Source organism: Artemia sp. Qi Xiang Cuo, chromosome 7 (assembly GCF_049724085.1).
Source record: "Artemia sp. Qi Xiang Cuo chromosome 7, ASM4972408v1, whole genome shotgun sequence".
NCBI classification, from domain to species: Eukaryota; Metazoa; Arthropoda; class Branchiopoda; order Anostraca; family Artemiidae; genus Artemia; species Artemia sp. Qi Xiang Cuo.
Genome location: NC_142800.1, coordinates 13711132 through 13734301, shown reverse-complemented (window position 1 = coordinate 13734301; position 23170 = coordinate 13711132). Strand labels below are relative to the sequence as shown.

The window sequence follows — 23170 nt, the reverse complement described above, 5'->3', positions numbered from 1 at the left end:
ATATCAGCTTTCACATCCCATTAAAAAATGCTGGACCTCGCGAGATTACCCTCTTGCCCCCCCCCCCCCCTAGCTACAGCACTGGGTGAAATCCCCTCTCAAAATATTTTCTCATGAAAAAAATTATGATTGATAACTCCAATACTGCTAAAGTTCTATAGAAAAATCAGAAAAAAATTCATCAGAAAAAGTCAGAAAAAAATTAAATCTTTTTCACGCTGTTGAATTCGGATTAAGAAACTCGATAAGAAAAGTGACCGCGTTTTTTCTTGTTGAATATTTTCATAATTTTCTTGTTGAATATTTTCCTGTTAAACAGTCACGTTGTTATTTTCAATCATATTCTAATTAACAACCAGTACGGTACTGCTGCTTATTAACAATCAGTACTGCTGCTTATTATATCCGTAGTGAAGAGGTAGGTTGTTTAACCCCAACTACTCTGTTTTCAATGCTCGTTCAGCTTGAAGAGTGGTTACACAGAGTCAATATTGTTTGTAATATTAACCGCAGTTTAGGTAAAATGAAAGGAAAAAACTCACCTGACAGTTGGATTCTATCGTTAAACTGCACTTGTTGTTCGTCCTTGTACCAAGAAATCAAGGGAGGAGGATAACCTTCCACATCACATTTAATGGTTATTGAAGAGCCGGAGGGGTGTGACTGTCTTTCAGTAGATACCCTAACTTGAAGAGGTACTGTAAAACAATAGACAGTTAAAAGTACGAATTTAAAATAGGAATTATTAGGAAAAATGAAAAGGAAGACTATATTGTCCTTTAAAAAACAAGAAGATTAACATATGCGACTAAAATAATTCCTAGAACAGAGAACTTTTGTCTACAAAGACAGTTAAAAATCCAGATTACTATGTGTTAATCTATTTTTATGGGTTTTTCTATTCCATAAAAAAACTTAAATGAGCAAAATTAAAACGAAATAAAAAGAGACAAAAGGAAAATGTTTCAAATTAAAATTGAGCTTGAAGAGTGATAAACCAGAAGAGACACGCTAAAAATTCAACAAATTTTAATTCTAGCAGAAATAAAAGCCCTTCAAGAAATAAGATATTATAAGGGGGGAAAATATTCTCAAAACTTGAAACACGTTACGACTTGATGTATATATTTACACACGGAACCTTACGTAAGTAGTTTCGAACATTTTTTCTCTCTTAAACATTTTGGGTATAACTATCCCAAAGGGCGAAAATTATACTCTTAAAATTATAGCTAAGATAGTACATATAATTTTTAATATTGTGTCTTTTCTTATATAAAAGAATATATCATCAAAGCGTATTCTAGAAAATAACAACAAAGTAATTTAAGAATCAAAACTTAAGCAGTGAACCAAAAACAAACTGTGCATATAAAATAAAATCTAAATCAACTCATTTGCTGGCATTTCGAAAATCTCTCACTTCTACTCTTTGTTGCATATAATGGAATAGATAGATACATGATAAATCACCCACAAGCACATCCCAAAGCATAAACCCGTAAAAAAGCTCAAATGACTCCCCACGGTTTCTTTTCCATAGCGACTCACCATAATACGGATTTGTATATTCGGTTGTTATAATCACTGGAGTGGTGGTTGTAGATACAGAAGTTGCAGTAACAGCAGGCACCTGGCCTCGACCAGGAACATAACCAATTGGACGCGCTGGAGGTCTAGTTCGATACACAAATCTTGGGGCTGGGGTAGTTGCCTTTGGTGCTGGTGGTGGGACTAAATATCTCCTATAATCAGCATCGTCTTTATCAGTACTGTGAACAGGGCCGATAGCCTGTACAGTGACGGTCCAGGAAGCAGCGCGACCGTATCCATTATAAGATTGGCACGTGTAAGGACCCAAATCTCGGAATGTTACGCGTCTTATGAGCAGAGAAAAGTCACGGAACTGTTCATATCTATCAGAGGATAAAGGAAGCATTCGATCAAACCTCCACCACGTAACAGAAGGTCGAGGCCAACCAAGGGCAAAACAGCGAAGTCTCACTGGTGAGCCCAATACAACAACTATGTTTTGGTTGTGTCCAACCACTTCAGCTCCACGGATTACAGGCTCTGAAGATAGGAAGAAAACATTAACAAATCTATAGAAATACATACATATTTTTGTGTATCTTTATTTCTGTCCCTATAAAAGTTTCTCAGTGTATGTTTTGTTTGTGTCTATTTTTGTGCATGAGTGTATGGCTATATATACATTTTTTGGTGAGGATGTGTTTGCGTGTGTGTGTATGGCTGTATCTGTACGCACATGTATAATTGGTTAAATCAAAGCACAAATAATACACATCTACTATAGATTTATAAAGAATCGAAATGATTTTTATATAAGGATTTCGCAGACACTTTTGAAAGACTTTTCTTTCAACTCTCAGTTACAGTTCGAAGGCCCAGAGGGAACTGAATTATGAGACAAAATAACACTTTCTACCACTAGAAATGAATTGTTTTAAAAGTATATACGTTTCGATGTTTTCTTTCTAGAAAAATAAGACAAAAGTACTGCAGTGAATTCCAATTAAATTGGGAAAACAAGAGACTCGTGTTGTTTAAAACTAAAAATATTCGTTTTACGAAAGACAATCTGTTTTTTCTTTTCTAGAAAACTTTTAATGTCTGAAGTGAGAAATAACAAGAATAAGGATCCTTAACTTTTGGGTAATCACGAGAAAAAGGTTAATAGCACTAATAAAGTCAAGAAGAACACCATTCTATTTTTTTATTATTATTATTCATCTTGTCATTGGAGCAATACCCTGTTATAGGTTAAGAGAGCACTTGGTTCGAATACAGAGAAAGGTTTGATAATAAGACTGAAAAAAAGAAGGCGTGGTCTCTTCCAACCGTATTTTTCGGGTAATAACGTGAATAAGGTTATTAGTGCTAATAACGTCAGCAGAGCACCATTCTATTGGTTCAAGAGTTGTTATTGGTTCGAAAGCAGAGTAAGGTGTGATAAGGAGAATGGTAAAGAAAGGGGAAATGTGCTCTCTCCTAATTGTCTTATACACGGAATAAGACAAGACAAACTCTCCAATCCACAATTTCTTTAAGCTCCCTAGAATATAGTATCTTTATGAGCCTTATTAAACCCGCTAAGTCTTTGCGGTTCAATTTGTTAATATGCACTATGAAAAAATAAAAGTTACATTACATTGAATATTTTTTAATCATGTATTTTTTTCATCTTATTTGGGGCACCAAAGTTAAATCCCAAGAAAATGAACGTTTAATTTAATTAATGTATAAATTATTATTATGCCGAATCAAATTTATCTGACACTATTAGGCAGCTGGGGAAACTCCTCAAGATAAGAGTAGATCACGTTGAAAATTGTAGGGCATTGTTGCTTAGTTTTTATGTAAATCTATTATATTAACTATTTACATTATATTATGTAATCTATTCTATTATATTGATGGTCATTAATTTACTCATTTTTATTGTTTTTTCGTTGCAATGGCTCGTTTTTTGTCTTTTTTTTTTAGTATGTGTTGTATCACATGTTTACCTGGACAATGGCCGAGGGGGGCATTGCCCTGGTAAGCACGGGGTTCCCAGGAAAAATGCCTTTCTAACAAATTCTGCTTTAAGACTACATTAATTGGTTCCTGAAAAATCATTTTGGTAAATTAGGCCACTCTTAAAAAAAATTAGAGTTTACGTTTTTGATGGGCGATTGTTTTGGAGCATTACTATGCAAAAATCAAACTTGAGCAGAAAGGCAAGAGTCAGCTGGGAAGGAATCCCCCCTCGTATTTATATTCCACAAATTGTGATATTGAAAACGAACAGAAATTGAACAAAAAATAACAGGATTCTCAAAGAAAAGTAAAGAGTAACGTTAAAGCTCAAAACAAACAGAAAGTATCCTGTACATATGGAGAGCTACAGTCCACTCAACCCCCACCTTTTAAGCTAATGTTTGGTGATTTCTGTCACTGTTTTAAGAAGAAATGCTCTTATAGAAGAGCAATAGGATAAACTTTATTTTTCACAATACCCCCGAGAATACAAGGGCTTATGTACTTGCAATTGTTTTAAACAATAAAACTTAGTTTAAGGGTTTGAAAGGCAATCGACATATAAAACACATACAATTACCAACTCGCTTTATTTTTTGCACTCAATTTTTTTTTCAGCTAATCCCTCGATTAATTTTAGCATAAAGAGAGAGGGTTGAGGGTGCTGCAACCCGGCTCATATACAGGATATTTTGTTTGTGTATGTTTGACCTTTATTATCACTTTTTACTTAGCTTTGATTTTTTTTTTCTTTTTTTGTTCAAAAGGATATTGAAGGATTTTTTATGGAATCACTTTGCAGAAATTTTGAAAGATTTTTCCTCTAACTCTCAATTACAATTGTCGAGGGAACTTAAGACTCAAGGGATCTAAACTGTGAGACAAAACAATAATTTCTACCAATAGAAAAGAACGGTTTTTTAAAGCCTTTCTATGCTTCCTTCCTCGGAAAAATAAGGCAGAAATAGTTTCCTAAGCGCCAATTAAATTCTGGAAACAAGAGCCTAATATCAGTTAAAACTAGAGCTATTCCTTTACCGTAAGACAATCTTATTTCGGTTTCCTGGAAAATATTTAATTATAATCTCCTCTTTAGAGCCGACTTCGTTAGTGTTGTTGCTTTAATTATCTGACGAATAGCGGTAAAGAATTTTCGGGCAACAGCGTGAATCACGTTGCATATTGGTGGTCATAATTTCGGGCAGCAACGTGAATCACGCTGCATATTGGTGGTCATATTTTTGGACAACAACGTGAATCACGTTGCATATTGGTTATATAAAATAAGGTGTAATAGGGTGTTATAAGGTGTTAACTTCTTTGTAATAAGGTGTTAACTTCAGGACAATGGCCAAATGAGTGGAAGAGATCATTGCTTATGCCGCTTTTTAAGAGAGGTAACCCTAAGTTGCACATAAATTATCGTTTAATAGCGCTAGTCCCTGCTTTAAGTAAGATAATGGAGAAAATACTTGATACAAGGCTTTCTAAATAGTTATATAAAAATAATATAATACATGAACAACAAGGAGGTTTCAGAACAGGGTACGGGACGGTAGATACAATATTTATTTTAAAGGCATTCATTGGTAAATACGGAAAGGGAAAAACTTGTCTTTATGTGGGATTTCTGGACCTCCACAAGGCGTTCGACAGTGTCGACAGAGAGCTATTAAAGGATGCCCTGTTTAGAATTGGCCTCCCTCATTTGTTTGTGACGTTGATAGTGAGTATGTATATTTGTGAGAGTGGAATCGTGCTAGTTGGTAACAGGTTTTCTAGGTTTTTTAATATTAAGCTGGGTGTAAAACAAGGCAGCACTCTTTCTCCTAATTTGTTTAATATTTTTATAAATGATTTTGTTGATTATCTAGAGAATAGATGGGCTCCGAATATTAGTCTAGGGACCCATAAACTATCACTACTATTATTTGCAGATGATATTGCTTTGGTGGCTAGCACACCGCAAGATCTGCAGACGCTTTTTAGTCTTATAGATGATTATTTGCAGATGAAAAAACTAAGGCTGAATGTTGAAAAGAGTGAAGTTGTTATTTTAAAAAAAAGGAAAACAAGTGGCGAAGATAATTATAAATTTAAATTTAATAATAAGGAACTTAAAGTAAGTAAAAGAATAAAATATTTAGGATTTGTTTTATCGGAAAATGGAAGTTTAAAGAGTCATGTTGATGAATTAATTAAAAGAGGCAAAGTGGCCATGTCTGCAATTTTTAGAAATCCGACGATAATGGGAATTAAAAACCTAAAAATGCACAAAAGAATATTTAATACAAAAATTTTACCAGTATTAGAGTATGGAGCGGAGATTTGGGGCGGAGAAGCGGCACACAAGTTGGAGTCCCTCCAGCTCCAGTATTATAAAAGACTATTTGGATTACATCAGACAACTCATTCACAGGTTCTGAAAGGTGATATGGGCCTGTTTTCGTTAAAACTACGTAGGTCTATTTTGATGCTTAGATTTTGGTTGAAGATCATTAGGTGCAATGAAGACAGACTAGTAAGTGCTGCTTATTATCAGATGTTGAGCTATGATTCGAAAAGGTTGTGGCCATCCCAAATTAGGTCATTACTAGAAAGTGTGGGAATGGCTTACTTATGGAGTGACGGTGTTGGTTCCCCTGATCTACCGACAAATTTAGTAAGACAGGTACGATTTATCTTAGAGGGTAAAAAAACTCAGTATTGGCAAGGGCTGGTATTAAACTCTGCTACATTGAGTCATTATAATCAGGTTAAATCAAGTTTTGGAGAGGAAATTTATTTTAAATTCAATTTACCGGCTATGATTTTATGTCGATGGATTCAGCTTAGGGCGAATTGCCTTCCAATCCTGAGTAGACAAATGGTGTTCGACAGGGGGATAGTACATCCTGATGGTCGGTATGTGTGTCCTCTTTGTAGGGATCAGGACGAAGATTTGGACCATTTTCTCCGAAAGTGCCCGGTGCTCTCTGATTTAAGGGAAAATTACTTACATGGGATTGTTTTGCTGCTTCCAAATATATTACAAAGTAGTAATCCAACCACAATATTTCGTATTGGTGCGTACATAGAGAAGGGATTAAAAAGAAGGAAATGTTTTTACAATTAATTGTTATTAATTATATGGAATTAAATTTATTTTTTTTTTTTGTATTTTACCAGAAGGTATTTTTCGCTATGTATTCATGTTAATGTGTGTTTGTAATTTGCTCTGTTGTAATTTTTCTATTTTCATATTTTTTGTGTGTATATGGCTCTTGGGCTTTTTGAAATACACGATCTATCTATCTATCTATCTATTGGTGGTCATATTTTCGGGCAACAACGTGAATCACGATGCATATTGGTGGTCATATTTTCGGGCAACAGCGTGAATCACAATAATAGTCCCAGCAGAAAATTGAGCTGTCGACCACCTTCGATACCAGACATACGAGCTACCTTATTGTATGTCTAATATTAAGAAAATTGTATAATCTTTACAATAATCAAAAGATAGTGGCACTTGTTGCATAACCTCTATTTATTTAATTTTAATTTGAGACCCACTCATTATACTGATTTTTAAATAATGCTTACACTAATTAAAAGATAGGGTTACTTTATGTTACCGGTTTTTTTACCGAGTTACGATAAAGTTTTTTTATTGTTTTAAAAAATAAAGTTGTGAGACAGAGTCAAACTTTAGCGTAAAGAGCGAGGCGTTGAGGAGGGGACAGCCCCTTTCATATACGGAATAATTTTGGTTTGTTTTAAGTTTTAATGTCACTCCTTGCTTTTAGTTAAAAAACAAACTTTTTTTATTTAATTTCTGAACGTTTTTGGAATAATGCTGGTTTTGATTTTGGCTCACCGTATATGAACAGTTACAACGAAATTTGCAAATTGATTTTACTTTTATTTGGCTAAATGGCTTTCTCGAAAGTTGTTTAATTTTATTTACGAACGTTTTTATTAGTCATAAATATACGTAACTTACGAATTAACTTACGTAACGAACTTCTATATTCATATATTTTTAAAGCGTATATTAGGGGGATTGCCCCCTAGTCAATACCTCGCTCTTTACGCCAAATTTCGAATTTTTTACGCCAATTCTATAAAAATGATCACTTAATCACAAAGGCCGTTAATTAGAATAAATAACTCTTATGAAATTACTAAAAAATCTTTGGCGTAAAGAGTAAGGTATTGACTAGGGGGCGAACCGAATCATATACGCAATGGTTTCTGTTTGTATTATGTTTCGATATTAGTCCTTACTTTCAGTTAAAAAACTTGTTTTTTATTTAATTTCTGATTGTTTTTTAAATAATGGTGGGAAATCCGGCGCCCCTTTCATAGAAATGTCCCTTCCCCCCGGACCTCTTCAATGGAAAGATCCTCCAACGTAACCCCCGAACCATCCCCCCCCCACTACTAGAAAAAATCCCTCCTGAAAACGTCTGTATACTCCTCAATAACCAATACTATATGTAAACATTGGGTGAAGTTCATAACTTTCAGCCCTTCCCCAGGGGACTGTGGGGAATTAAGTCTTCCTAAAAGACATAGTTATTATATCTTCGACCATGCTGAACAAAATGGCTATCTCAGAATTATGATTAGGTGACTTTGGGAAAAAAATGAGGGTGGGAGGGGGCCTAGTTGCCCTCCAATTTTTTTTGTCACTTAGAAAAGGCAATAGAACTTTTAATTTACGTTCAAATGAGCCCTCCCGCGATATTCTAGGACCACTGGGTCCATACGATCACCCCTGGAAAAAAAAAACAAATAAACATGCATCCATGATCTTTCTTCTGGCAAAACATACAAAATTCCAAATTTTTTCAGGTAGGAGCTTGAAACCTCTACAGTACGGTTCTCTTGAAACGCTGAATATGATGGTGTGATTTTCATTAAGGTTCTGTAACTTTTAGGAGATTTTTCCCTTTTTTCGAAAATAAAGCAAATTTTCTCAGGCGCATAACTTTTGATGGGTAGGACTAAACTTGATTAACTTATATATTTGAAATCCGAATAAAAATCTGATTCTTTTGATGTATCTATTGGTATCAATAGATACATCAATCCGTTTTTTATAGTTTCGGTTACTATTAAGCCGGGTTGCTCCTTACTTACAGTTCGTTACCACGAACTGTTTGATTCTTCTAATATGTTTCTCTGACGCTCAATCCTACTGAAATATACCTAAGTATGATAAAAATATAATATTTGAGAAACAAATTTGGGCTATATATTTGCACATTAGAGGGGGGGGGTGACGTATAGTGGGTCTGCACGCCTAATCTGTTAGGTACAATTATTCTGCATACTATGAAGTAAGAATTGTTTTCTAACTTCACACAGTCCAAATACTTTACCCCCACCCACCCCTAATGTGCAAATATATAGCCCAAGTTATATGTATCACATCTATTCTATCACTTCTCTTTGTCTTGTCTCACGCTAAGCTGGAAGAAACTAACAAAAAAACGGTTCTATAATGCGTCAATGAATGAACAACTTGAGCGGTAGGGGCTATATCAAACAGTTCGTGGTAACGAACTGTAAGTAAGTAGCAACCCGGCTCAATAGTAACCGAAATTCAAAAAAAAGATTTTGATACCAGGGTTTTATGCTGGTTTCAAATATATAAGTTTCAATAAGTTTAATCCTACCCATCAAAGGTTACGAGCCTGAGAAAATTTGGTTGATTTTTGAAAAGAGGGGGAAATACCCCCAAAAAGTCAAAGAATCTTAATGAAAATCACACCTGTGAAAATTTGGTTGATTTTTAAAAAGAGGAGGAAATACCCCCAAAAAGTCAAAGAATCTTAATGAAAATCTTTTTCCCTTAGGTGATCGTATCAACCAAGTGGTCCTAAAATATCGCGAGAGGGCCCATTCGAACGAAAAGTAAAAGTTCTAGTGCTCTTTTTAAGTGATAAAAAAACTGGAGGGCAGCTAGGCCCCCTGCCATACCCTTTTTTTTCTCAAAATTTTGTCCGATTAAAATTTTGAGATAGCCATTTTGTTCAGCATAGTTGAAAGATTGAATAAATATACCTTTGGGGATATCATGATCCTCCTATAGCCCCTGGGAATAGGTCTTTAAGTTACAAAAATTGCCTATTGTTTACGTATAGTATTTGTTATAGGAAAATATGTATACGTTTTTCGAGGGGAGGGGGATTTTCTGCTGGTGGGATTTTCCTCGGGGAAAACTTTTCATGGGGAGGGACGTTTCCAAGGGGTGAAATTCTCAGGGGAAATTTTATACTGGGGGAATTTATCAGAATTCCTATATGAAATTCTACTTATGTCTTGCTTTCTCTTTTCTGTGTCCATTTTACGCGTAGATATGTAAGGGGTAATTGTCCAGGGTAAATTTTCACCAGGATTGGATTGTTTAGAGAATAAATCCTTGAAGAGGGGGGAGGGATTTTCCGTGAAGGAGTAGCCAGATTTCCTAGTATTATTTAAAGAACGATCAGAAATTAAATAAAAAGCAAGTTTTTTCAACTGAAAGTAAGGAGCAACCATAAAAATTAAAACAAACATAAATTATTTCGTATATGAGGGGGGTTACTTCTCCACAACACCTCGCTCTTTACACTAAAGTTTTTTAGTACTTTAAAAAACAGCTTTTTATTGTTCTAATAACGAACATAATGTTTCAGGAGTCGTTCTTAAAGGACGGGGACATAATTCAAACTTTAGCGTAAAGAGCGAGGTGTTGTGGAGGAGTAACCACCTAAAATACGTAATAATTTCTGTTTGTTTTAAGTTTTAATGTTGCTCCTTACGTTCAATTGAAAAAACTTGTTTTTTTTTATTTAATCATACAAGTAACGCACTTTTTTCTCATTGACCAGTTTTAGGTGTATGCATACCGGAAAACCGTGATTTTCTCAGATTGCTGTTTTTTTCCCCTTAATCAATTCCATTAAACCAGATTTCGTTTTCACTGTCCTTGGTACTTTAAGTTATGCCCCATTCGCAACAGGGTTTTAGTAATACGGAGGTTTCATTAGCGCTAATTTAGTCAATCAGATTTTTCATACAATTTTCTGTTTGGCTGAATAATTTCTATGAACAATTCTGATTGGATTAAAGTAGTGCTAGCTAAATCTCTGTATTAGCAAAATCTCACTTTGAATGGGGAATTAGCAATTCTTTGAGGATTCATTTTACTCTATTTGGGTGTGAAGCCATTGCTTATTTTCACACATAGAAAAAGATAAGTTTCCATTACAGCTTAAATTCAGAGGAAACACGAAGCAAACCTTTGATTCCTTAACTTCAAAAATAAAAAAAAACAAGTTTTTTAAACTGAAAGTAAGGAGCGACATTAAAACTTAAAACGAACAGAAATTATTCTGTATATGAAAGGGGCTGTCCCCTCCTCAGCATCTCGCTCTTTACGCTTAAATTTTTTATTGTTTTAAAAAATAAAGTTGTGTGACAGAGTCAAACTTTATCGTAAAAAGCGACGCGTTGAGGAGGGGACAGCCCCTTTCATATACGGAATAATTTCTGTTCGTTTTAAGTTTTAATGTCGCTCCTTACTTTCAGTTTAAAAAACTTGTTTTTTTTATTTAATTTCTGATCGTTTTTTAGTTAATGCAGCTTTTATTTTGGCTCGCCGTCATTGAATAAGTAGACAAAATTTGCATAAAAATTTTACTTTTCTTTTGCTAAATGGCTGTCTCTAAATTTGGTTCTGACGTAATTTACAAATTAACTTACGTAACGAACTTCTATAGTCGTATATTTTTCTTCTGGAAAAAAAAAATACAAAGTTGCAGATTTTCTGATACGCTGAATCTGACATTTTCATTAAAATTTTCATTAAAATTAGAATTTTCATTAAAATTTTTTCACTTTTAGGAAATGTTTCCCCCTCTTTAAAAAATCAGGTAAGTTTTCTCAGGCTCGTAGCCTTTGATGAGTAATACTAAGCTTAACAAAATTTGTATATTTAGAATCAGCATTATAAGCCCATTCTTTTGATACATTTATTGACATCAAAGTTCCGTTTTTAAAATTTTCGCTTAATATTGAGCCGTATCGCTTGTTTTTTTTTTATTGTTTTTTTTATTACGTTTATGTTATTACGTATATGATGGGGTTCTCCCCTTATTCAATACCACGCTCTTTACGTTAAAAGGTAAAAAAAAATTATTTCACACACCTCTGAATCACAAAGGCCGTTTAATTAGAATAGATAGCTTTTTTGAAAGCACTAAAAAAAACTGTAGCGTAAAGAGCGAGGTATTGACTTGGGGGAGAAGCCCCTTATATACGTAATAATTTTTGTTCATTTTAAGTTCTAATGTTGCTTCTTACTTTCAGTTGAAAAAACTTTTTTTTTTTTTATTTAATTTCTGATCGTTTTTTAAATAATGCTTGGGAATCCGGCGCCCCCTTCATAGAAATGTCCCTTACCCCAAAGAAACATCCTCCATGGAAACATTATTCCGATTAACCCCCTCCTCACGCCCCCCTCCCCCCCCCCACCAACAAAAATTCTTCCTGAAAATGTCTGTATACTTCCCAATAACCAGTGCAATATGCAAGCAATGGGCAAAGTTGCAGCCCTTCCCCTGGGAACTGTGGGGGATTAAGTCATCGTTACCCGTGATAAACACGCACCCGTGATCTTTCTTCTGGCAAAAAATGCAAAATTCCACATTTTTGTAGATAGGAGCTTGACACCTCTACAGTAGGGTTCTCTGATACGCTGAATGTGATGGTGTGAATTTCATTAATGTTCTATAATTTTTAGGGGGTCTTTCCTCCTTTTTTTCAAAAATCAGCCAAATTTTCTCAGGCGCGTAACTTTTGATGGGTAAGATTAAACTTGCTGAAACTTATATATTTGAAATCAAAATTAAAATATGATTTTTTTGATGTATCTATTGGTACCAAAATTCCGGTTTTTAGAGTTTCGGTTACCATTGAGCCGGGTCGCTCCTTACTTACAGTTCGTTACCACGAACTGTTTGATTCAATAAAAACAAAACAAGTTTTTTTTAACTGAAAGCAAGGAGCGACATTAAAACTTAAAACGAACAGAAATTATTTCGTATATGAAAAGGGCTGTGAAATTTTGATCTGACGTAACATACAAATTAACTTACGTAACGAACTTCTATAATCGTAAATTTTTAGTATGTATATTAGGGGATTCTCCACCTAGTCAATACCACGTTCTGTACGCTAAAGTTCAAATTTTGTTCCAATTCCTAAAGAATAACCCCTTAATCACAAAGGTTGTTAATTAGAATGAATTGCTCTGATGAAAGTACAAAAAAAACTTTAGCGTAAAGAGTGAGGTAATGACTAAGGTCGAACTCAATCATATACTAATAATTTATGTTGGTTTTAAGTTTTAATGTTGCTCCTTATTTACAGTTGAAAAAATTGTTTTTTTTATTTAATTTCTGACTGTTTTTTTTTAAATATTGCTGGGAAATCCGGCACCCCCGTCATAGCAATGTCCCTTCCCCCATGAAAACTTCCTCCATGGAAAGACCCTCCCACGTAACCCCGGACTCATCCCCCCAACTACCAACCCCCCCCCCCTGAAAACTTCTGTATACTTCCCAATAACCAATACTATATGTAAACATTGGGCAAGGTTCATAACTTGCAGACCTTTTCCCGGGGACTTTGGGGGATTACATCATCCTCAAAGACGTAGCTATTGCATTTTTGACCATGCTGAACAAAATGGCTACCTCAAAATTTTGATCGGGTGACTTTGGGAAAGTAAATGAGCATGGGAGGGGGCCTAGTTGCCCTCCATTTTTTAGTCACTTAAAATGGGCACTAGCACTTTTAATTTCTGTTCGAATGAGCCCTCCTGCGATTTTCTAGGACCACCGGGTTGTTACGATCACCCCTGAAAAAAGTGATCTTTCTCCTAGCAAAAAATACAAAATTCCACATTTTTGGAGATAGGAGCTTGAAACTACTATAGTGGGGTTCTCTGACACGTTGAATCTGATGGTGTGACTTTCATTAAATTTCTATGACTTTTAGGGGGTGATTCCCCCTTTTTTCAAAAACAAGGCAAATTTTCTCAGGCGTGTAACTTTTGATGGGTAAAACTAAACTTGATGAAACTTATATATTTTAAATCAGCATAAGAATATAATTCTTTTGATGCATCTATTGGTATCAAAATTCCCTTTTTTTAGAGTTTCGGTTACTATTAAGCCGGGTCGCTCCTTCCTTATTCCGTATATGAAAGGGGCTGTCCCCTCCTCAACGCCTTGCTCTTTAAGCTAAAGTTTGACTCTTTCTCACAACAAAATTTAAAAAAATTAAAAAACTTTAGCGTAAAGAGCAAGGCGTTGAAGAGGGACAGCCCCTTTCATATACGGAATAATTTCTGTTCGTTTAAGTTTCAATGTCGCTCCTTACTTTCAGTTAAAACAAACTTGTTTTTTTAATTTAAATTCTGAATGTTTACAAATTAATGCAGGTTTTGATTTTGACCCACCGTACATGAATAACTAAAAAGAAATTATTATATTAATTTTACTTTTTTGGCTAAATGGCTTTCTCAAAAGTTGTTTAATTTTATTTACGAACGTTTTTATTAGTAATAAATATACGTAATTTACAAATTAACTTAAGTAAGGAACTTGTATATCCGTATATTTTTATTACGTATTTTAGGGGGCTCGCCCCCTAGTCAATACCACGCTCTTTACGCTGAAGTTCGAATTTTTTTTTACAATTCTTTAAGAATGACCTCTTAATCACAAATTCAGTTAATTAGAATAAATATCTCTTATGAAAGTACTAAAAAAAACTATAGCGGAAAGAGTGAGTTATTGACTAGGGGGCGAACCCAATCATATACGTAATAGTTTCTTTTCGTTTTAAGTTCTGATGTTGAAAATTTTTCAGTTGAAAACTTGTTTTTTTTTTTACTTAATTTCGGATCGTTTTTATTTTAAATAATGCTGGAAAATCCGGCCTCCCCTTCACAGCAAAGTCCCTTCCCCCATGAAAACGTCCTCCATGGAAAGATCCTCCCACGTAATTCCCGATCCAACCTCCCCCCTCCCCTACCATAAACAATCCCCCTGAAAACGTCTGTATACTTCCGAATAACCAATACTATACATAAACATTGGACAAAATCCATATCTACCAGCCCTTCCCCCGGGGACTGTGGGGGATTAAATCCTCCTCAAAGACATAGTTATTGTATTTTTTTACAATGCTTAACAAAATGGCAATCTAAAAATTTTGATCGGGTGACTTTGGGAAAAAAAGTGTGGGAAGGGGCCTAGTTGCCCTCCATTTTTATTGGTCACTTTAAAAGGGCACTAGAACTTATAATTTTCGTTCGAATGAGCCCTCCCGCGAGTTTCTAGGACCACTGGGTCAATAGGATCACCCCTGGAAAAAAAGTAAATAAATAAACACGCATCCGTGATCTTTCTCATGGCAAAAAATACAAAATTCCACATTTTTGCAGATAGGAGCAAGAAACTTCTATAGTAGAAGTACGCTTAATCTTATACGCTTAATCTGACGGTGTGATTTTTGTTAAAGTTCTATGACTTTAGGGGATGTTTCACCCTTTTTTTGAAAATAAGGCAAATTTTCTCAGGTGCGTAACTTTTGATGGGTATGACTAAACTTGATGAAACTTATATATTTGAAATCAGCATAAAAATCTGATTCTTTTGATGTATGTACTGGTTTCAAAATTCCGTTTTTTAGAGTTCAGTTACTATTCAGCAGGGTTTCTCCTTACTTACAGTTTGATAACCGGTAGGTTTGCACATTGAACTCTTGTGGAGCGATTTTAGAAAATATGAATAACTTAAGACTAGATATTTTGCTATAATGCGACTTTTTTTTTTCAAAGGAAGTACACGACTACTTTACATGCAACAACAGTATATGTGCAAAGGGACGGGGGGGGACAAGGGGTAAAGGCAAGTGTCAAGGTTTTCAGTTTTTTGAGTGAATATTGCTATGGACGAGAATAGCATTGCTGCGGTTGAGGTAGGAAATGAGGTTAGTAGCTGATTTCGTATTGAATCAGCGGTTGAGCAAGGTTGCGTTCCATCCCCATTTATATCCCCATTTATATGGATCATTTTAATGGACTTTGTCCTGAGACACACGACAAGGGCTATGGGAGAACTTGGAATTAAACGGGAAAGCAAAACTTTCCTAGACTTAGATTATGCTCATGGTTCGACTGTCTAGATGAAAGTGTTGGAAAAATGAAAGATTTTTGGGAGATACTGAGAGCTCAGGACGTAAGAATTGGCTTTAAAACTAATGTTAAGAAGACTAAGTTGCTTAGACTGGGATTAAGTGAAGCTGAAGAGGGGATGTTAGGTAACGAGAAGATCGATCAAGTTGATAGCTTTACTTAACTAGGTGGTATTAAGAGTAAAGACGGTGGATGCCACAAAGAAGTAAAAGTAGAATAGCTAAAGACCAGTGTTTTTTTTTACAGTTGAATAAAGTTTGGAAGAATAGGAAGATCAGTCTACGAACCAAGATTAGAATATTGGAAGCTACAAGTATTTCTCTGAAACATGGGTGCTCCGAAAGACAGAGGTAGAATTATTGGAAATATTCCAGAGGAATTTGTCTACGAATGTTTTGGGTACCCGTCTGACTGACAGTATTTCAAACAGTAATCTGTCCAAGAAATGCACTTCTATCCCGCTTTCTAGGGCTATAATCAGAGAAAGGTTGAGATTTTTAGGACAAGCTCTGTCAATGAAGGATAACAGGTTACCAAAGATCCTCCTTTTTGGCCAACCATCTAGGACCAAACAAATGTTAGGTCTACCCCAAACGGAGTGGGAGGAGGACGTATGGAAGGATTTAAGGGAAATTGAAACTTCTTGAGAGGGTTTAGAGATGGAGGCTTTTAATAGATTGGGATGGAGGAGGGGCTTGCATGGGTGTGATGGCCTCAAACGGATATGTGCTGCAATGAGTTGTTAGAACTGGTAGTAGTAGTAGTAGTGGTAGTATTCCCATTTCTAGTTATGTCTGAAAGTCAGACATAATTTGTCCTAGCTTTTACAACATGGATAGTAACTAAGCATATACTGAAACGACACTGTAGTTACGTAGCCGTCCCAGGGACCTGGTAGAGGTCAAATTGCAAATTTGTTTAAATCAAATTAGATTAAATTAATTTCAAGATTATCAATTTAATTTGTCTACGCGCAAGGTAGCCAAATCTATTGTTTGCAATGCAAGTGTAAATTTCAATTTCAAATTTCGATTTCAATTTCAGTATTTTTCGTGTGTACTTTTTTCTTTATCCTTCTTTGAATCCATCCATTGAATGCATAGTATATGCAGCATTGATTTTAGGTTGAATTTATTCTTCCCTCACAAAAAATGTCCCAATAATCCCCCACAAACACACACACACACAAAATCAATAACTATGGGCTTGAAATTCGCATTTTTTTTTTTTTTTAACTGTATTTTTTTATTATTATTATTATTCCAATATTCACGGCGCCAGGTACTTCAAAGTGTCTGATATGCCGCTATTCATTTACCTCTTTCAATGGCCTCGAGGTTTTAAATGTCTATTGAACCTTCTTTTGGAGGTATCAACAGAGGGATTTGCAGGGGTAATATCCCCAGGAAGATCGTTCCAGATAGAAGTGCAACGCCGGATGAAGCTGTTCCTCAAGTACTTGGTCTTCGGCGTATCCTTTAGATAATTGGACCGAGCTGTGTGCCTTCGTGTCTGCCTTGTCGGCTAGACAAAGGGGGGCACAATTCGAGAGAGCTCGTCTGAGGGAGGCGAATTCATTAAATTTATATCATTTGAAGATTACCTTTCACGCCCAAACTAGCTTGTCTACTTGCATGAAAAAAAATCAATAGCTTTGGGCTTGAAATTCGGATTTTATTTTTCTAACTGTATTAAATTAACATCATTTGAAGATTACCTCTCACGTCCAATCTAGTTTGTCTAATTGCATGAAAAAGTAGCTTTGGGCTTGAAATTCGCGTTTTGTTTTGCTAACTGTATTAAATTAATATTATTTGAAGATTATCTTTCACGTCCAATCTAGTTTGTCTACTTGCAGAAAAAAAATCAATAGCTTTGGGCTTAAAATTCGAATTTTGTTTTGCTAACTTCATTAAATTAATATCATTTGAAGATTACCTCTCACGTCCAATCTAGTTTGTCTACTTGCATGAATAAGTAGCTTTGGGCTTGAAATTCGCGTTTTGTTTTGCTAACTGTATTAAATTAATATTATTTGAAGATTATATTTCACGCCAATCTAGTTTGTCTACTTGCAGAAAAAACAATCAATAGCTTTGGGCTTAAAATTCGCATTTTGTTTTGCTAACTTCATTAAATTAATATCATTTGAAGATTACCTCTCACGTCCAATCTAGTTTGTCTACTTGCATGAATAAGTAGCTTTGGGCTTGAAATTCGCGTTTTGTTTTGCTAACTGTATTAAATTAATATTATTTGAAGATTATATTTCACGACAATCTATTTTTTCTACTTGCAGAAAAAACAATCAATAGCTTTGGGCTTAAAATCCGCATTTTGTTTTGCTAACTTCATTAAATTAATATCATTTGAAGATTACCTCTCACGTCCAATCTAGTTTGTCTACTTGCATGAAAAAGTAGCTTTGGGCTTGAAATTCGCGTTTTGTTTTGCTAACTGTATTAAATTAATATTATTTGAAGATTATCTTTCACGTCCAATCTAGTTTGTCTACTTGCACGAAAAAAAATCAATAGCTCTGGGCTTAAAATTTGCATTTTGTTTTGGTAACTTCATTAAATTAATATCATTTGAAGATTACCTCTCACGTCCAATCTAGTTTGTCTACTTGCATGAAAAAGTAGCTTTGGGCTTGAAATTCGCGTTTTGTTTTGCTAACTGTATTAAATTAATATTATTTGAAGATTATATTTCACGCCAATCTAGTTTGTCTACTTGCAGAAAAAACAATCAATAGCTTTGGGCTTAAAATTCGCATTTTGTTTTGCTAACTTCATTAAATTAATATCATTTGAAGATTACCTCTCACGTCCAATCTAGTTTGTCTACTTGCATGAAAAAGTAGCTTTGGGCTTGAAATTCGCGATTTGTTTTGCTAACTGTATTAAATTAATATTATTTGAAGATTATCTTTCACGTCCAATCTAGTTTGTCTACTTGCACGAAAAAAAATCAATAGCTCTGGGCTTAAAATAAGCATTTTGTTTTGCTAACTTCATTAAATTAATATCATTTGAAGATTACCTCTCACGTCCAATCTAGTTTGTCTAATTGCATGAAAAAGTAGCTGTGGGCTTGAAATTCGCGTTTTGTTTTGCTAAATGTATTAAATTAATATTATTTGAAGATTATCTTTCACGTCAAATCTAGTTTGTCTACTTGCACGAAAAAAAATCAATAGCTTTGGGCTTAAAATACGCATTTTGTTTTGCTAACTTCATTAAATTAATATCATTTGAAGATTACCTCTCACGTCCAATCTAGTTTGTCTACTTGCATGAAAAAGTAGCTTTGGGCTTGAAATTCGCGTTTTGTTTTGCTAACTGTATTAAATTAATATTATTTGAAGATTATCTTTCACGTCAAAACTAGTTTGTCTACTAGCACGAAAAAAAATCAAGAGATCTGGGCTTAAAATTTGAATTTTTTTTTGATAACTTCATTAAATTAATATCATTTGAATATTACCTCTCACGTCCAATCTAGTTTGTCTACTTGCATGAAAAAGTAGCTTTGGGCTTGAAATTCGCGTTTTGTTTTGCTAACTGTATTAAATTAATATTATTTGAAGATTATATTTCACGCCAATCTAGTTTGTCTACTTGCAGAAAAAACAATCAAAAGCTTTGGGCTTAAAATCCGCATTTTGTTTTGCTAACTTCATTAAATTAATATCATTTGAAGATTACCTCTCACGTCCAATCTAGTTTGTCTACTTGCATGAAAAAGTAGCTTTGGGCTTGAAATTCGCGTTTTGTTTTGCTAAATGTATTAAATTAATATTATATGATGATTATATTTCACGCCAATATAGTTTTTCTAGTTGAAGAAAAAAAAATAAATAGCTTTTGGCTTAAAATTCGCATTTTGTTTTGCTAACTTAATTAAATTAATATCATTTGAAGATTACCTCTCACGTCCAATCTAGTTTGTCTACTTGCATGAAAAAGTAGCTTTGGGCTTGAAATTCGCGATTTGTTTTGCTAACTGTATTAAATTAATATTATTTGAAGATTATATTTCACGACAATCTAGTTTGTCTACTTGCAGAAAAAACAATCAATAGCTTTGGGCTTAAAATCCGCATTTTGTTTTGCTAACTTCATTAAATTAATATCATTTGAAGATTACCTCTCACGTCCAATCTAGTTTGTCTACTTGCATGAATAAGTAGCTTTGGGCTTGAAATTCGCGTTTTGTTTTGCTAACTGTATTAAATTAATATTATTTGAAGATTATATTTCACGCCAATCTAGTTTGTCTACTTGCAGAAAAAACAATCAATAGCTTTGGGCTTAAAATCCGCATTTTGTTTTGCTAACTTCATTAAATTAATATCATTTGAAGATTACCTCTCACGTCCAATCTAGTTTGTCTACTTGCATGAATAAGTAGCTTTGGGCTTGAAATTCGCGTTTTGTTTTGCTAACTGTATTAAATTAATATTATTTGAAGATTATATTTCACGCCAATCTAGTTTGTCTACTTGCAGAAAAAACAATCAATAGCTTTGGGCTTAAAATCCGCATTTTGTTTTGCTAACTTCATTAAATTAATATCATTTGAAGATTACCTCTCACGTCCAATCTAGTTTGTCTACTTGCATGAATAAGTAGCTTTGGGCTTGAAATTCGCGTTTTGTTTTGCTAACTGTATTAAATTAATATTATTTGAAGATTATCTTTCACGTCAAATCTAGTTTGTCTACTTGCACGAAAAAAAATCAATAGCTCTGGGCTTAAAATTTGCATTTTGTTTTGCTAACTTCATTAAATTAATATCATTTGAAGATTACCTCTCACGTCCAATCTAGTTTGTCTAATTGCATGAAAAAGTAGCTTTGGGCTTGAAATTCGCGTTTTGTTTTGCTAACTGTATTAAATTAATATTATTTGAAGATTATCTTTCACGTCAAATCTAGTTTGTCTACTTGCAGAAAAAAAATAAATAGCTCTGGGCTTAAAATACGCATTTTGTTTTGCTAACTTAATTAAATTAATATCATTTGAAGATTACCTCTCACGTCCAATCTAGTTTGTCTACTTGCATGAAAAAGTAGCTTTGGGCTTGAAATTCGCGTTTTGTTTTGCTAACTGCATTAAATTAATATTATTTGAAGATTATCTTTCACGTCCAATCTAGTTTGTCTACTTGCACGAAAAAAAATCAATAGCTCTGGGCTTAAAATTTGCATTTTGTTTTGCTAACTTCATTAAATTAATATCATTTGAAGATTAACTCTCACGTCCAATCTAGTTTGTCTACTTGCATGAAAAAGTAGCTTTGGGCTTGAAATTCGCGTTTTGTTTTGCTAAATGTATTAAATTAATATTATTTGAAGATTATATTTCACGCCAATCTAGTTTGTCTACTTGCAGAAAAAACAATCAATAGCTTTGGGCTTAAAATCCGCATTTTGTTTTGCTAACTTCATTAAATTAATATCATTTGAAGATTACCTCTCACGTCCAATCTAGTTTGTCTACTTGCATGAAAAAGTAGCTTTGGGCTTGAAATTCGCGTGTTGTTTTGCTAAATGTATTAAATTAATATTATTTGAAGATTATATTTCACGCCAATCTAGTTTGTCTACTTGCAGAAAAAACAATCAATAGCTTTGGGCTTAAAATCCGCATTTTGTTTTGCTAACTTCATTAAATTAATATCATTTGAAGATTACCTCTCACGTCCAATCTAGTTTGTCTACTTGCATGAATAAGTAGCTGTGGGCTTGAAATTCGCGTTTTGTTTTGCTAACTGTATTAAATTAATATTATTTGAAGATTATCTTTCACGTCCAATCTAGTTTGTCTACTTGCACGAAAAAAAATAAATAGCTCTGGGCTTAAAATCCGCATTTTGTTTTGCTAACGTAATTAAATTAATATCATTTGAAGATTACCTCTCACGTCCAATCTAGTTTGTCTACTTGCATGAAAAAGTAGCTTTGGGCTTGAAATTCGCGTTTTGTTTTGCTAACTGTATTAAATTAATATTATTTGAAGATTATCTTTCACGTCAAATATAGTTTGTCTACTTGCACGAAAAAAAATCAATAGCTCTGGGCTTAACATAAAGAAAGAAAAACGAGCAAAAATGGGGTTTTTATAGGCCAAATGAAGATACTGAAAAAACGAAGCGAATAAAAATTTGGCCTATAAAAACCCCATTTTTGCTCGTTTTTCTTTCTTTATGTGATGTCAGGCCAATGTGGTTTAAGAAATTATCTTCCTCTGGGCTTAAAATTTGCATTTTGTTTTGCTAACTTCATTAAATTAATATCATTTGAAGATTACCTCTCACGTCCAATCTAGTTTGTCTACTTGCATGAAAAAGTAGCTTTGGGCTTGAAATTCGCGTTTTGTTTTGCTAACTGTATTAAATTAATATTATTTGAAGATTATATTTCACGCCAATCTAGTTTGTCTACTTGCAGAAAAAACAATCAATAGCTTTGGGCTTAAAATCCGCATTTTGTTTTGCTGACTTCATTAAATTAATATCATTTGATGATTACCTCTCACGTCCAATCTAGTTTGTCTACTTGCATGAAAAAGTAGCTTTGGGCTTGAAATTCGCGTTTTGTTTTGCTAACTGTATTAAATTAATATTAATTGAAGATTATCTTTCACGTCAAATCTAGTTTGTCTACGTGCACGAAAAAAAATCAAGAGCTTTGGGCTTAAAATTCGCATTTTGTTTTTGTAACTACATTAAATTAATATCATTTGAATATTACCTCTCACGTCCAATCTAGTTTGTCTAATTGCATGAAAAAGTAGCTTTGGGCTTGAAATTCGCGTTTTGTTTTGCTAACTGAATTAAATTAATATTATTTGAAGATTATATTTCACGCCAATCTAGTTTGTCTACTTGCACGAAAAAAAAATCAATAGCTCTGGGCTTAAAATCCGCATTTTGTGTTGCTAACTTCATTAAATTAATATCATTTGAAGATTACCTCTCACGTCCAATCTAGTTTGTCTACTTGCATGAAAAAGTAGCTTTGGGCTTGAAATTCGCGTTTTGTTTTGCTAATTGTATTAAATTAATAATATTTGAAGATTATATTTCACGCCAATCTAGTTTGTCTACTTGCACGAAAAAAAATCAATAGCTCTGTGCTTAAAATACGCATTTTGTGTTGCTAACTTCATTAAATTAATATCATTTGAAGATTACCTCTCACGTCCAATCTAGTTTGTCTACTTGCATGAAATAGTAGCTTTGGGATTGAAATTCGCGGTTTGTTTTGCTAACTGTATTAAATTAATATCATTTGAAGATTACCTCTCACGTCCAATCTAGTTTGTCTACTTGCATGAAAAAGTAGCTTTGGGCTTGAAATTCGCGTTTTGTTTTGCT

The 23170-nt window shown here is 34.0% G+C and overlaps 1 protein-coding gene across 1 annotated transcript in view; it reads right to left on the bottom strand.

The window, feature by feature from the left end:
• Ppn (proteoglycan-like sulfated glycoprotein papilin) overlaps positions 1–23170 on the bottom strand; it is a 264027-nt gene that overhangs the window by 13485 nt on the left and 227372 nt on the right. The window contains exons 36-37 of the mRNA XM_089091753.1: positions 1552–2073; positions 543–698 (exon numbers count right to left, since the gene is read on the bottom strand). Of these exons, the coding sequence (XP_088947879.1) occupies positions 543–698; positions 1552–2073 (678 nt within the window). The remainder of the gene's footprint in view (positions 1–542; positions 699–1551; positions 2074–23170) is intronic.